This window comes from Mangifera indica, chromosome 13 (genome assembly GCF_011075055.1).
Source record: "Mangifera indica cultivar Alphonso chromosome 13, CATAS_Mindica_2.1, whole genome shotgun sequence".
In the NCBI taxonomy this organism is placed as follows: domain Eukaryota; kingdom Viridiplantae; phylum Streptophyta; class Magnoliopsida; order Sapindales; family Anacardiaceae; genus Mangifera; species Mangifera indica.
In genome coordinates, this window is record NC_058149.1 from 1,771,236 (window position 1) to 1,785,417 (window position 14,182).

A 14,182-nucleotide genomic window follows, 5' to 3' on the forward strand; every position below is an offset into this window, starting at 1 on the left:
GATCCTGACCTATGGTAAATCGGTCAACTATTGATCGTTGACTGGTCAAACTATTGACCAGTCAACGGTCAGCACTTTGACTGCGCGTGAGTGCACGTGGCAACGTGTGTGGATCTAGATCCGATGCGTGGAGGCATGTGACATTATTTTGGCGAGTGGAAGCGCGTGCATGCTTCTATTAATTCTCAACAGCTTATATTAACTTAGATTCAGTTCTGTGTGATCTGTTTATGCATGAATTAAACACTTATAGGTGTTATTTTGATCATGGTTTTGAATTATACTTTGCTAAACATGTAAACATGTGTTGTTTATATTGTTATGCATGTATAATTTATTATTGTCCATTTGTTGGTCATATATATAGGGTGAATGTTGACTAAGGACTACTATCTGAACTATAAGATGAATCCAGTGCACAATCTTTTTACTCACCTTGGTGTCATGCATGAGAGATATAACGATTTAAAAGACAAGGACATAAAATTAACTGAAAAAGAGAGGATATCTGGATTACTAAGATCATTGCCAGATTATTGGACTTCAATAATTTCTAATCTTGTTCGGGGCAAGAAATTCAAGAATTATTGGCAATGTGTGGATGAATTACAGCTCGCTAAAGAATGCAGAATTACAATGAATATAAGAAAATCTACATCACTCTCCATTTTTCCAAATCAACGAAGTGCGAGGCATGTAGGCTATCGTAAGCATGATAATAACTTTATCTTAGATAAAGTTACTCCTAGTATTGTTAGAGATAGAGAAAATGTTTTTTCTCAATCTGATTGGTGGAGATCAAATCCCTATAAATATGGAGAGCGTTTAATTAACAAGATGCCCTGTTTTAAATTGTACAAATCTCAAGCCAAGGATTGTTCAGAAGTTAGTCATAGTTATTGAATTTCATGTCCATATTTATTTTATGCATATTTGTTTATTTTTGAATTATGGTTATGTTGAATTCTCTATGTTGAAATAATATATATGTTTTATGGATTATTAGTGGGAACTCTGAGACAGGTAGAATTAAATTATTCTCATCTGGAATATACATTGACGCGATTGGATTAATTGTTAAAATATGAAACATTTGTGTCAGAGACGATAATTGGAAACATAGAGAACTTTCGACTCTATGTCTTATGTGACATATTTTAATTTTTAATGCACAATTGCGACAATAAAATGTGTATATATCTTATTGTTGGTGTTGTGTTGCGTATCTCTGTAGTTATATATTGAAATGGCTTCGAAAAACATAATTGCTGATTTGAATAAGGGAGAAAGATTGAATGGAGACAATTATAAAATATGGAGAATGAGAATGCACTATATCCTAGATGAACAGGATGCCTTGGAAGCTGTTAATAAGGTTGTAGATGAGCCCCAGCTAGCTGAGGGGCAAAATCCTAATAATGTCCAACATAAGCATAATATGGACGCTTATAATTCCTGGAAAAAGAAAGATTCGACTGCCAGAGGAATACTCATCAGCTCAATGAATGATGATATTGCTTATCAGTATGAGCAATTTGAAATTGCAAATGCTATGTGGGTAGCATTGAAAGAAAAGTTTAAAGGAACGACTGTCTCTAAACTACGGCAGTTGACCATCAAGTTCGACACATATAAGAAAGTTCCCAATAAGCCGATGAAGCAACATCTGAGGGAAATGTTGAACATGATAACTGAGCTGAAGAAAGCTGGGCATGAACTGACTGATGAACAACAAGTGCAGGCTATTATACGATCTCTTCCTGATAGTTGAGAGCACATGAAAGTGAACATGACCCATAATGACAATATCAGGACTTTTGATGATATTGCTCGCCATTTTGAACTGGAAGCTGAGCGCCTAAAGGTTGCTGGACTAAATGCTCAAGCATATGTTGCTGAGTCCAGTTCGAAGAAGTTTTATGGCTATAAGAGAAAATGGCAAAAATCTGGAAAAGGAAAAGAGATCGTCCAAGGACTTGTGAACAAGAACAAACGGTTCAAGCACAAAAGAGGCAAGCGTTATGGGAAAAGAGATAAGTTTAAACTGATCTGTTATAACTGTGGTAACAAGGGTCATTTCGCCCATGAATGCACGAAGCCGAAAAAGGTATTGTCTTATCTTGTCTCAAATTGTGAGATTTATGTTTCCAGTACCGTTTTCTTAACTGAATCTCATCCTATGTGGACTGTAGACTCAGGAGCCACAGACCATGTAGCTTGTGACAGAGACACTTTCGTAGAATTTCATCGAATACCGAGGGAAACACGGTGGATATATGTAGGTAATACTACTAAAGTTGAAGTAAAAGGAATAGGCACATGCAAATTAGTTTTGCGCGGTGGTCAAACCTTATACCTACATGATGTTTTATATGCTCCAGAAATTCGACGAAATCTGGTCTCTGTAATGGTTCTGTTAAAACTGGGATATTGTTTTATTTTCTCTGAAAACTTGGTTAAACTTTCTTATAATGATATGTTTTATGGATGTAAATTTATGTCTGAAGGTTTTATGGTACTAGACACCTTAAATTGTATTAATGATAATACTGTTAGTTTTTCTTTATTTGCAACTCCTAATAGTCTAGATGTGGATGCAAATAAATGGCATGCTAGATTATGACATATTGGCCAAGAGAGAATAAACAGATTGGCCCATGAAGGTTTATTAGGATCTGTCACAAAAATAGATTTGCCTATTTGTGAGCATTGTCTAGCAGGAAAAACTACTAGAAAACCTTTTGGCAAAGTTATTAGAGCTGAAGTTCCTCTGCAACTTGTACACTCAGATATTTATGGACCTATGAATGTTAGAGCTAGAAAATGAGCATTCTATTTCATCATTTTCATAGATGATTATTCACGTTTTGATTATGTCTATTTGATCTCCCATAAGTCAGAAGCAATAGATTGTTTTAGACATTATATGAATGAGGTTGAGAATTAGTTGAAAAAAAGAATAAAAGCCTTGAGAACTGATCGAGGTCGTGAATATTTATCTACCAAATTTAAGGAATTATGTAGTGAAAAAGAAATTATGAGGCAATTGACGATTCCCAGAACTCCGCAACAAAATGGTGTAGCGGAGAGACGAAATCGAACATTGTTGAAAATGGTTAGGTCTATAATGGCGCAAGCAAATCTTCCAATTTCGTATTGGGGAGATGTTTTATTAACTGCGACTTATATACTTAACCGTGTGTCTACTAAGTCAGTAACTTCTACACCTTATGAGTTATAGACAGGTAGGAAACCTGAATTAAATATGATGCGCCCTTAGGGGTCTACTACATATATTCATGACACATTCCATAAATTCAGAAAATTGGGTCCAAGAGGTAAGAAATGTATCTTTATAAGATATTCTGAACACTTCAAAGGGTATGTGTTCATAGAAGAAGACTCTGATGGAAGAATGACTAAAATAGAATCTCGAAATATGACATTCATAGAAAATGAATTTCCTGAAAAGGGTGATATTGATAAAAGTCTTCATCTGTATGAAACGGAAGAGGAATATGGAGAAGGTTCATCCCAACGACCATTAGTTGTGTCACAAGAGACAATGTCTCTACCTGTTCCAGATAGTGAGAGCAATGAGGTTATGCTCCAACCTATTTCGGATAGTGGGAGCGAAGATCCTCAATTGCGTAGGAGCGAACGTTCTCAAATCCCCAAGAGACATTTCGAAATTGAAAATAAAGTTTTCATAACTGCTCCTTCGGAAGACGATGAGCCTAAAAATATCGAAGAAGCTCTATGATCCCTTAATAAGGAAAAGTGGCAAAAAACATTTGAGGAAGAAATGAAATTCATGGAACTTAACCAAGTTTGGAGTCTAGTGGACTTACCGCTGGATCGAAAACCCATTAGGAATAAATGGATTCTCAAAATTAAACGAAAGGCGGATGGCTCAATAGATAGATATAAAGCTCGCCTAGTGGCAAAACGCTATACTCAACAAAAAGGTATAGATTATGAAGAAACATTTTCGTCCGTTGTGAGATTTACTTTAATCCGTGTCATTCTAGCTATAGTAGCACACTTAAATCTAGAATTGCATCAGATGGATGTCAAAACAGCTTTTCTTAGTGGAGAGCTTGACAAAGAAATCTACATGGATCAGTCTGTAGGTTTCGTGGTAAAAGGCCAAGAGCGTAAAGTGTGCAAGCTCCAAAAATTTATATATGGCCTAAAACAGTCATCAAGACAATGGTACTTAAAATTTCATAAGGCAGTATTGTCTTATAATTTTTAAATGTTAGAACAAGATCATTGTGTTTATGTGAAAAGATCTGATGACAAATTTACAATTCTATCTCTTTATGTGGATGATGTGCTGATAGCTGGGAGTGATTTGGAATATGTGATGATCATTAAAAATTGGTTATCTGTAAATTTTGACATGAAGTATATGGGTGAAGTAGATTATATTTTAGGAATAAAAATCAAAAAGGATCGTTTAAAGAGACTTTTGGCTCTGTCACAAGAGCATTATATCCAAAAGATTTTAGAACGATTCAATATGGGAAACTGCAAGCCCGTAGATAATCTTGTGTCAAAAGGCGATTCATTGAGCCAAGACTTGTGTCCAAAGACTCAAAACGAAAGAAATGAAATATCTCTAGTACCTTATTCAAATGCAGTTGGAAGTCTCATGTATGCGATGATGTGTACTCGTCCTGATATATGCTTCGCTGTCAGATTGGTTAGTCGATATCAATCGAATCTAGGAAGGGAACACTAGAAGGCTGTAAAGAGGATATTGAGATATCTGAAAGACACTGTGGATTATTGTTTATGCTACCAAGGAAAGGATTTACGTATCGTTGGCTATTCGAATGCTGACTGAGGTGGTGACTTGGACCAATGTAAATCAACTTCAGGTTATGCTTTCTTACTCTAAAATGGCGCTCTATCTTGGAGCAGTAAGAAACAAACGTGCATAGCCTTATCCACAATGGAAGCAGAATTTGTAGCATGTTCTGCTGCTGTGCAAGAAGTTGTTTGGTTGAAAAGTTTTTTTTTTAGAATTTGGGTGTAATGGATGCATCAGTTGGTCTTATAGTTATGCATTGTGATAATCAAGCTGCGATAGTTTTCACAAAGGATCCCAAATTCCACAATAGAACCAAACATATCGACACCAGATATAACTTTGTCAGAGACATCATTTCGAAGAAGGAAGTGATGGTACAATATATTTCTACGCATAACATGATTGATGATCCTTTAACTAAACCGATCTCAAGAGATGTATATCTTGCACATGTTAAGTCCCTTGGCTTGCATAGAATATGATAGATAACTTATTGAGTATATATTGTACTTGTAACACAACGTTATAACATCAAATAATTTGAATTTATTTTATGTGTTTGAATTTATGGTGTTTATGGATATACACATAGTTTATTTTGAAATCTCAACAAGATGATAATGTCACAAAAGTTTGATTTGCTCTCTCACACGAGTAATCACCTTTGACGCTGAGGAGAGTGTGCAAAGATGAGACATATTTCTTGAGGTTGATACTGCTTAAAGAGCGCACTTAGAAAATGAGAATTGTTCAAGAAATGAATTATTTGATATGTCGCCTTGATGATTAATCAAGATGAGATCATGCCTTGATAGATTTGAAAATGACCCATTTGGATTCCCCACGTCCAAATAACTTGTGAATGCCAGATGTGATTTCTTAATAGATAAAGATACCTGCAAGATTGGAGAGATGATTAAGAACTCAGGTTAGGCGCTGAGTGCAGCGATTGAACTAAGATCTGTACAATGTTGGTAATGACATTTTGAAAAGATACATATTGTAGCACATGATTCATACCATATGTGCTTGAATAAGACAATCGCTTGAAGTAGTGGAAGGATGAATCCCTGCTCCTTCACTGTGTGAGACTTTATGAGGATTACCTCATGATGGTACCCTTTGACTCTTTGTTGTTATTTGATGTTTATTCTTAGTATTGCTATCTTAGCTTGGAACCTATGACTATGAATGATTCGGTCTATGGAATATGACTAGAAAAGCAGTTAAGTTTAAATTGAGAATTTCGAATAGATGAGGAAGACTTATATATTACATATGTCCAATGGTCGGCTGATCATGTCACTCATAAAGGAGATTAGACATGATCATGGATACATAGGAATATAACACAATAATAATAAATGAGGGATTAAAGGGAGCTAGTGTTATCGAGTAAGTCTGGGGTGCTGCGAGACTAACGCTTTATCTTTTTTGGGTTGAAGCGACTATGTTATTCCTAACAAATGCATAGTAAATTAGCTCCCAAGTGCAGGTTGCTCGCAAGGTCGCACGACACATTTGCTAGTATGAATTGCTCTGTTCTATAAGATTTCTGTAGAAGAGTATTGTGATTCGGATCATCCATCATATGTGAGTGGGAGACATTGGATCTGGTCCACCCATGATGGGTTGACCAGATCCATTAGGGTTATAAGACTAACCCATGTAAGCGATATTACAAAATTGCCCTTGACAATTATTTTTAATAACTGCCACCCCCCCCCCCCCCCCCCCCTTTTATTTAAATAGAATGTAACTTACATTGGGAAGTTAACTGAAGCAAAACAGATACAGAATTACAGTACTCTTCCAAATCAATTCTCTAGAAGAACTCTTACAGAAACAAGAGAGAAAATCAGTAAATTGTGTTGTGGATATTTCCAGGAGTGCATCGAATCATCAAGTCATCATCAATTGTCAGATTGTGGAAACCAGGTATGTTTTTTGTGATCCTGGAATTGGTTTAATTAATGCTTACACCAACATATTTCATTATGTTGTCATCACCTTGAATCTATTCTCTTTGGTAACGAACCAACGCATAACCACCCATTTTAATTATCAATACTACAATAACAAATTTTTGGAAAAAATTAATCATTTCTAAGAAAAAGTCCACAATAACCATTTGAAACAGTTTTACAATGATTAATATCAAAATATCTTCCATATTTTTCTAATATTTTATTTAACTCTCAATAATAATCTAACATTTTATTTAACACCCTTATATATTGTCTTGTATCAAAATACATTTATCTATTTTTAACATTTCATTTAAAACATTCTTACAATGTTTAATATCAAAATACCCAAATATCTTTTAAACATTTCATTTACCCCCATAATTATCTAACCTTTCATTTTACACCCTTGTATATTACCTTGTATGAAAATATATTTATCTATTCTTAACATATCATTTAAAACTGTCTTACAATGTTTAATATCAAAATACCCCCATATTTTTCTAACATCCATTTTTCCCTCTATAATTATCTAACATTTCATTTAACATCCTTGTATGTTGTCTCATATCAAAATGCATCTATCTATTTTTAACATGTTATTTAAATCCTTCATATATTGTGTAATATTAATATACCCCCATATTTTTGTAATATTTCATTTAGCCCCTATACTTATCTAACCTTTCATTTAACACCCTTGTATGTTGTCTTGTATTAAAATACATCAATCTATTCTTAACATATTATTTAAATCTTTCATATATTGTATAATATTAAAATACCCACATTTTTTTCTAACATTTTTTTTACCCCCTATAATTATCTAATATTTTATTTAACACTATTGTATGTTGTCTTGTATTAAAATAGATTTATTTATTCCTAACATTTCATTTAAAACATTCTTACGATGTTTAATATCAAAATACCCCTCATATTTTTAAAACATTTTTTTAGCCCCCATAATTATCTAACATTTCATTTAACACCTTGTATGTTGTCTTGTATCAAAATATATCTATCTATTTTTAACATGTCATTTAAATTTTTTATATATTATATAATATTAAAATGCCCCCATATTTTTTCTCACATTTTTTTAACCCCTAAATTATTATCTAATATTCAAATACCCCTTTCATGACATACATACTAAATTTAACAAATAAAATTAAGTTTTGAGTTAAGATTTGTATAAATATCTTTTTTCACGAATTGATTTTTTTTACTCGAATTCAAAAATACAAACTTTTTTCTTCCGAATGAACTTATAGTAATTGATATTGAGTAAAAATGAGAGTGAGAGTGAGTGTTTGCGTGATATGAAAAGTGTATGTAATAAGAGTGAGAGTGAGAGTAAGAGGGTTTATATAGATGTGATGAAGGGTAATTTTAGTATTTAAAAAAAAACTTAGGGCATTTTTACTTAGGAATAAGAAAAATGAGCATTTTGCCTAATAAAAGGGTAAAATGGTCATTTAATTTAATTTCCCTTTTATATTTAATGTTAGTTGACCTTATTATGGTCCTTTAATGAATATTTGATATAAAATAATTTTTTATTATTTATATAATATAAAATAATTATGTAATTGATTTTCAAATTTTAATAAACCAAAAACTGAACTGAAATTTTGGTTTTCATAATATTTCAACCTAATAATCGAATCAGTTTTATGGTATCCTATTTTTTAGATCGATTTATGATTTGAATATCAGTTCAATTCAATTTTCAAATAATTTTGAACTCCTTTATTTGGAATAAAGCTTCAACCCCATGAGACAGTTCCCAAATAAAAATTGTTGCTCTTCTTAGAGCGACTTTTTCTTTCTAGTCAAATCTTATTAGACAAATTTGCTCATCCCCGAATTTAGGGGTGGATATAATTCGGTTTAAACCATAAAATCAAACTGAGTCACTTAAAAATTACTATTTAGTTTGGTTTAGCTTAAAAAATTTTCAAATCATTTTTTCAGTTTAAATTATGGTTTAATTGATTTTCAAACCATAACCATGTTTTTTTAAAATACATATATATAATTATATTTAACAAAAATTTTAATAAGAAATTAGGTGTATAATTTAATTTTTTCATATTTATTTTGTCATTTTCTTTAATATATATTATATATATTTCATATTTATTTTACACATGTATATTATAATTTTATTAAATGATTGATATATATATATAATTTTAAAATGTTCAAACCATGATAATTGAATTGTGTATCAAAAACTTAATTTTTATATTGTATGATACGTTCTTTAAAAGTAAAATAATAAAATACTAATAAAATATTATAATTGATACATAATCGTTTTGAAAAAATCCCACACCTTTAACATTTAAAAATTTTTCATATACACTTTTATTGGACTAATATTTTCTCTAAAAAATGATATCGATCAATATCGATAACATATGTCGTATCACAAGATACGTATTATATCGTATGATACATTTAATTATATCGTATGATACATTTACTTTATTATATTAATTCGATGCACTTTATGATATTTATTGATTTCCACTTATGTCATATTACATTATAAAATATGTATTATATATCATAATATAGTGATAATTAATGTTTAAACTGTAATCCAAACAATATTTTTCTAATGTGGTTTGAAACTTAATATGGTTGGTTTAAAAATTTTTTAAATTATTTTTTCAGTTTGATTTGAAAAACTCTTAAATCACACCAAAATGAACTATACACACCCCTACCCTAATTCACTATTGGATTGACGGTTTACCCTAATCAAATCCCATATCAACATGACATCAAATTTTGTGAAACATTGAACACGAGGGTACAAGACTTGAACCGCCAGGCCAAATGAAGCATAGTAATATAATTATATTAGTTTTCATTTAACTTAATTTTATTTTGCGAAGAAAACATACATTATCACCGGGCCAAATTCAATTTTGATTAATTGAAATTCAGATTTATTAATTAATAATTAAATAAACGTAATTACTTTTAATATTTATTCGAACAACACATATATCCGGCCACTAATTGGCCCAAAGCGGTCCTTAACCGGGTCAGTCTTTGGTTCCGATTTGAAAGAGCATTGCTTCACACAAAGTTGTCACCGTCTCAAGATTGTTTCACTTCAGAATTGCTGCTCTGTCTCTTGTTTAATCTTTGGTTGTTTCAGAATCTATGAACTACAAAAATAAAAGCATGGCAATACAACCATCCAAAGCGAAAATGAAACCGAGAGAGATTCCCATAAGCATACTTTGGCGAAATTCTGGGTTGAGACAAAGTTATTATTTTTGCCTATATATGAGAAAAATAACAGTGTCAGGAATCAGGGCAGGCCAGTAACAAGAACATTTTCTTGCTTAGTTAAGTCGTCAAATTAGTAAGATTTTTTCCTCCTCGATGCAATTTCTTTGGCCCAAGCTTTCCCGAGATCAGTCTGAAACTTTCCTGCAGCGAGTGGCAAGCATTGGTGAGCAGTCGATTGACATAAAAGATTGATGCTTCAACAAATATTGATGTTGCGCTTTGCATGAAGAAAACGCAATCAGAAAGTAGTTTCAGGCAAAGTTTATTAGCAGCAATAGACATGGATTGCTACCTAACAACTAAACCAAAAATGAAATGCACCTTTTCTTGGTTTCACTTTTCCTAGAACAGAATGTGAAAGCCCCTTGATCTATAACTATTCAGGAAGCCAAAACTTCTATATCATGATTTATGATTCATGTTGACTCCCAATTTCTTGTGTTAAGAACACAAATAAAAGCCATTTGGGTAGAGTTATTTTGATTATGATGAAAAAATTATAAAATCAACTGGAGGAAAAATAATAAAGATGGTTCAGAAATTATACCAGCAGTTGACTGGAAAAACTCATCCAAATCCTTCCCTTGTTCTGCATTAAGCCAGAATAAATTGTAGTTTCAAGAGTAAATTTTCTAATCGATTGGCACCACAAATATTATCCCTGTTTAAAGTAAAAAATAACTTTACACAAGTAGCACGTAGATCATATAATTTCAACTAGTAATAATCTGTTGTCAAAGAATAGTGAAACAGCAAAATAGACAATCTATTTTCTCACTGGTGGCACATAATGCTGAAAAGGAAATAATATATAAATGAAGATGTGGAGAAATCTCATATTTCATACAAAGTGTATGAAAAACAAGCAAGTACAAATTGGTGAATAAAATATCAACAGTAGGACTTACCATTTTCATATTCTAAAGCTTGAAGTATCATCTCCACCTAGACAAACAGATATTACCAACAGATTACGCAGTAAGCAAATCAGATAATCAACAACAAACTATCAATAAAGTAAAAACATGATTTAATTATCAACTCTGCATATATTGCCAATATCACTTTAATTGCCACCAGTCAGTTGGCAATTTGCTGAATCTTAATCAACATATGCTTCAGTATTTGTAACTATATTTTTTTCACAAACTATCACCCAAATCCTTCCTACCTCTGTGCCAACTTTCAAAGGGAAAAGCAACAGAAAACAAAACACGATATATACCTTGTCAAAGTCCTTAACAATTTTGGCTTCTGCTGAAGAATTTTCCTCATACTCCATCCACAATTCAGCTATTTCCTTAGCTACAATTTGCAAATTTAGATAAAGCAGTGAGGAACTTGAAATCATAAACCATTTTAAGGTACAGGAAAAAGACCAACTATTATAATCTCACACACACACACACAAAGTAAAGTACCTCTTGCCTCTCCACCAAGTAGTTTGCACATGTGGTCTAAAGCTTCTCGTTCTTGTCGACTCTTCTCTGCCTTTGAGATCCCATCCAAAGGGGTAATGTCGCCAACAATTGCTATATAAACAATTACAAAGTCAGAAACCAACAGAAGGTCAACTCAAGAAAAATTATGGCAAGATAATGTATACATATTCTAACAAATTATTTAATCTAATAAGATTAACACCAAAACTAGCATTATTATAGCTAGAACAGTCAACATATTGAATAGAACAAATTTCAATATAACTAAATACAATCTAATTTCGTAGTTCGCTGAAATAAAAACATTAATTCCCATACTTTCCAGCATTACTGTTATGTAAGGATATTTAAATAAACCTAAAAATTCCTGTCTAATCTTCAGTAAACTTTACAGCAGTAGAAATATTCAAGGGAAATGAAAAAATTAAATTCTAAAAAATGCATAGATTGTCACAATAAAGAATGACTTGACATCAAATACAGTCCATCACAAATAATGTCACAAAAAAACCAGAGGTTTTTTTACGCGGGTTTGTTTTGCAGGAAATTTAATTACAAAAAAAAAAAAAAAGGAGAGAGAGAACACTTTTTCACCTTCAGCAATGTCGTGAACTATTGCCATCTTAATGCACCTGAAAGTTGAGAGACCAAAAATCTCAAGTCACACTACTCGATACATCTTTCAACCAAATATTTAAATAAACTAACAAAACGGATAAAAGTAAAAGCAAATGATTCCTAACTTGTCTCGGTCAACACCAGGAATATCAGCCATTATCAGACCCATCAATCCCATTCTGTACATATGATCGGCTATAGATTCCGGATTCTCAACATCTCTTCGAATCCATCCAGTTCTTTTCGTTTTCTAATCCAAATTAAACAAATTAATAGCACATCAACCATAAACAAATTAAATGATCTTAATACTAATAAAAAAAAATATACATTGGCTATTAAAAAACAAATTCTATAGTAGCATATTAACGTCATCCGGTTTAAAAAAATGAATACTACAAATAATGAGCTTTATCTTCTGATAAACAGGCAAAAGATCCAGGAAATTTACAGTTCTTCTCCCATAATTTAAATTTTAGTAAAAAGATCCTTCACTGAGCTAAGCTTAACATCACAAAATTATCTAAGAATACGTTTAGAATTGTTTTTTTTTTTTTTCCAGAAAAATAGCTTCGTACAGAAACACTTAAAAATGTAATTATCAAAAACTGCTTTCTCTAAAAAGTGTTTTCTTATCTAAATGCACCTCAACCAGAAGCTACAAAACACTCCTTTTCTCAGTTTTCTCAACATCCAAAAATAATATACACAAATAACATTTAATTTTCCTTTTCTTTTCACTCACTTTCTCTCTAACCAAACAAAACAGAACGTAAACAATTATAAAAATATAATTATTATAATTTAAGAAACACCTTGAGGCTGTGGCAGAGAGAGAGGAAGTCGATAGCGGATGAAGCAGACGCAGCAGAATGAGCCGCGCCTTCATTTGCAGAGGAACTAATAGTGTCACCGCCAGCGACGAAAGCCGCCGAAGACGACGACGAATCCTCGGTGGCCATCCGACAAGAGTTGGAGTTGGTGATTGATTTGTTGAATCTGAGATAAGACGAAGTGAAAAAAGAAGGTATTAGAAAGGTAAGTGAAGAGGATTTGCAGAGCAACGCTCCTCGGCATCCGCTTCCCATTTTCCCTGTGTTTTTTTTATTTTATTTGTTAAGTTATGAATTTTAAAAGGGAAATTTTAGTGAAGTCCTTGACCTTTGGGCTAATAACTAAAAGGATAAAACATTTCAAAAAAATCAAAATCAAATCGCTAATATTCGAATGCAATAAGCTATAGGTATCATACCAAGTGTAAATCAATAAAGTTATACACATTCAAAATAAGTAAAAAATTAAATACTAATAATTATGTGTCATTATATAATTAGGTAAATTTATTAAATTATATAGTGACACATCATACACAAATTGATGTTCGTGATAAATCCCTTCGATGTCTTCAATTTATTAAAAAATAATATTTCTATAGTAAATTCAATATGAATTATTTGTTTATACCTTCAGGCTCACGTCAATTCAAGTTAATTGGTAATAAGAGGAAGTTACATTTAAATCAATATTAAAAATAATATTTAAAACAATTTTGTTTACTTAATTATTAAATAAAATATCTAATTATGTTTAGGAAAAAGGACAATTTTTCACTTAAGTTTTGATGAAATGATAAATATATAGTCACAATAGATAAAAAACTCAAATACTCATTTAAGTTTTAATATATTAGGACACACCCACAAATTTTCTGTTAGAGTTAAGGGATAAAATCGTTATTTTATCAGTAATATTAAAATAATTAAAATTATATCTCATTTTCTCTCTTAGTTTAAAAAACTATCATTTCCGCCTTTGATTAAGTTTTTAAAAGTTCATTTTCCCACCCAAGACACCAAACTTGAAATCCGATCATTTTCTCAAACGAACAGTAGACCAATGACAGTGGTATAAGACAGATTCATCTAGAGGATGACCTTCAAATGATGATCATCATCCAAGGATGTCAACAGTTATCTAAATCTGGACGATGAGCATCGTCTATAATGGATGACGCT

General features: G+C 31.8%; 1 protein-coding gene across 2 annotated transcripts; it reads right to left on the reverse strand.

Moving 5' to 3' along the window:
• Window positions 1–10,019: 10,019 nt before the first annotated feature.
• Window positions 10,020–13,291, reverse strand: LOC123194280 (5'-deoxynucleotidase HDDC2-like). 2 transcript variants are annotated; one of them, XM_044607449.1, is made up of 8 exons: window positions 12,983–13,291; window positions 12,293–12,417; window positions 12,144–12,181; window positions 11,529–11,639; window positions 11,333–11,412; window positions 11,016–11,052; window positions 10,655–10,696; window positions 10,020–10,248 (listed from the first exon to the last, which is right to left on the reverse strand). In XM_044607449.1, exons 1-8 carry the CDS (start codon window positions 13,253–13,255, stop codon window positions 10,178–10,180), a joined length of 777 nt encoding a protein of 258 aa, XP_044463384.1. In that variant the 5' UTR covers window positions 13,256–13,291; the 3' UTR covers window positions 10,020–10,177. The 2 variants fall into 2 exon arrangements, 1 of the variants encoding a protein (XP_044463384.1); XR_006497240.1 differs by having other exon boundaries at window positions 10,198–10,248; window positions 10,655–10,768.
• Window positions 13,292–14,182: the final 891 nt, after the last annotated feature.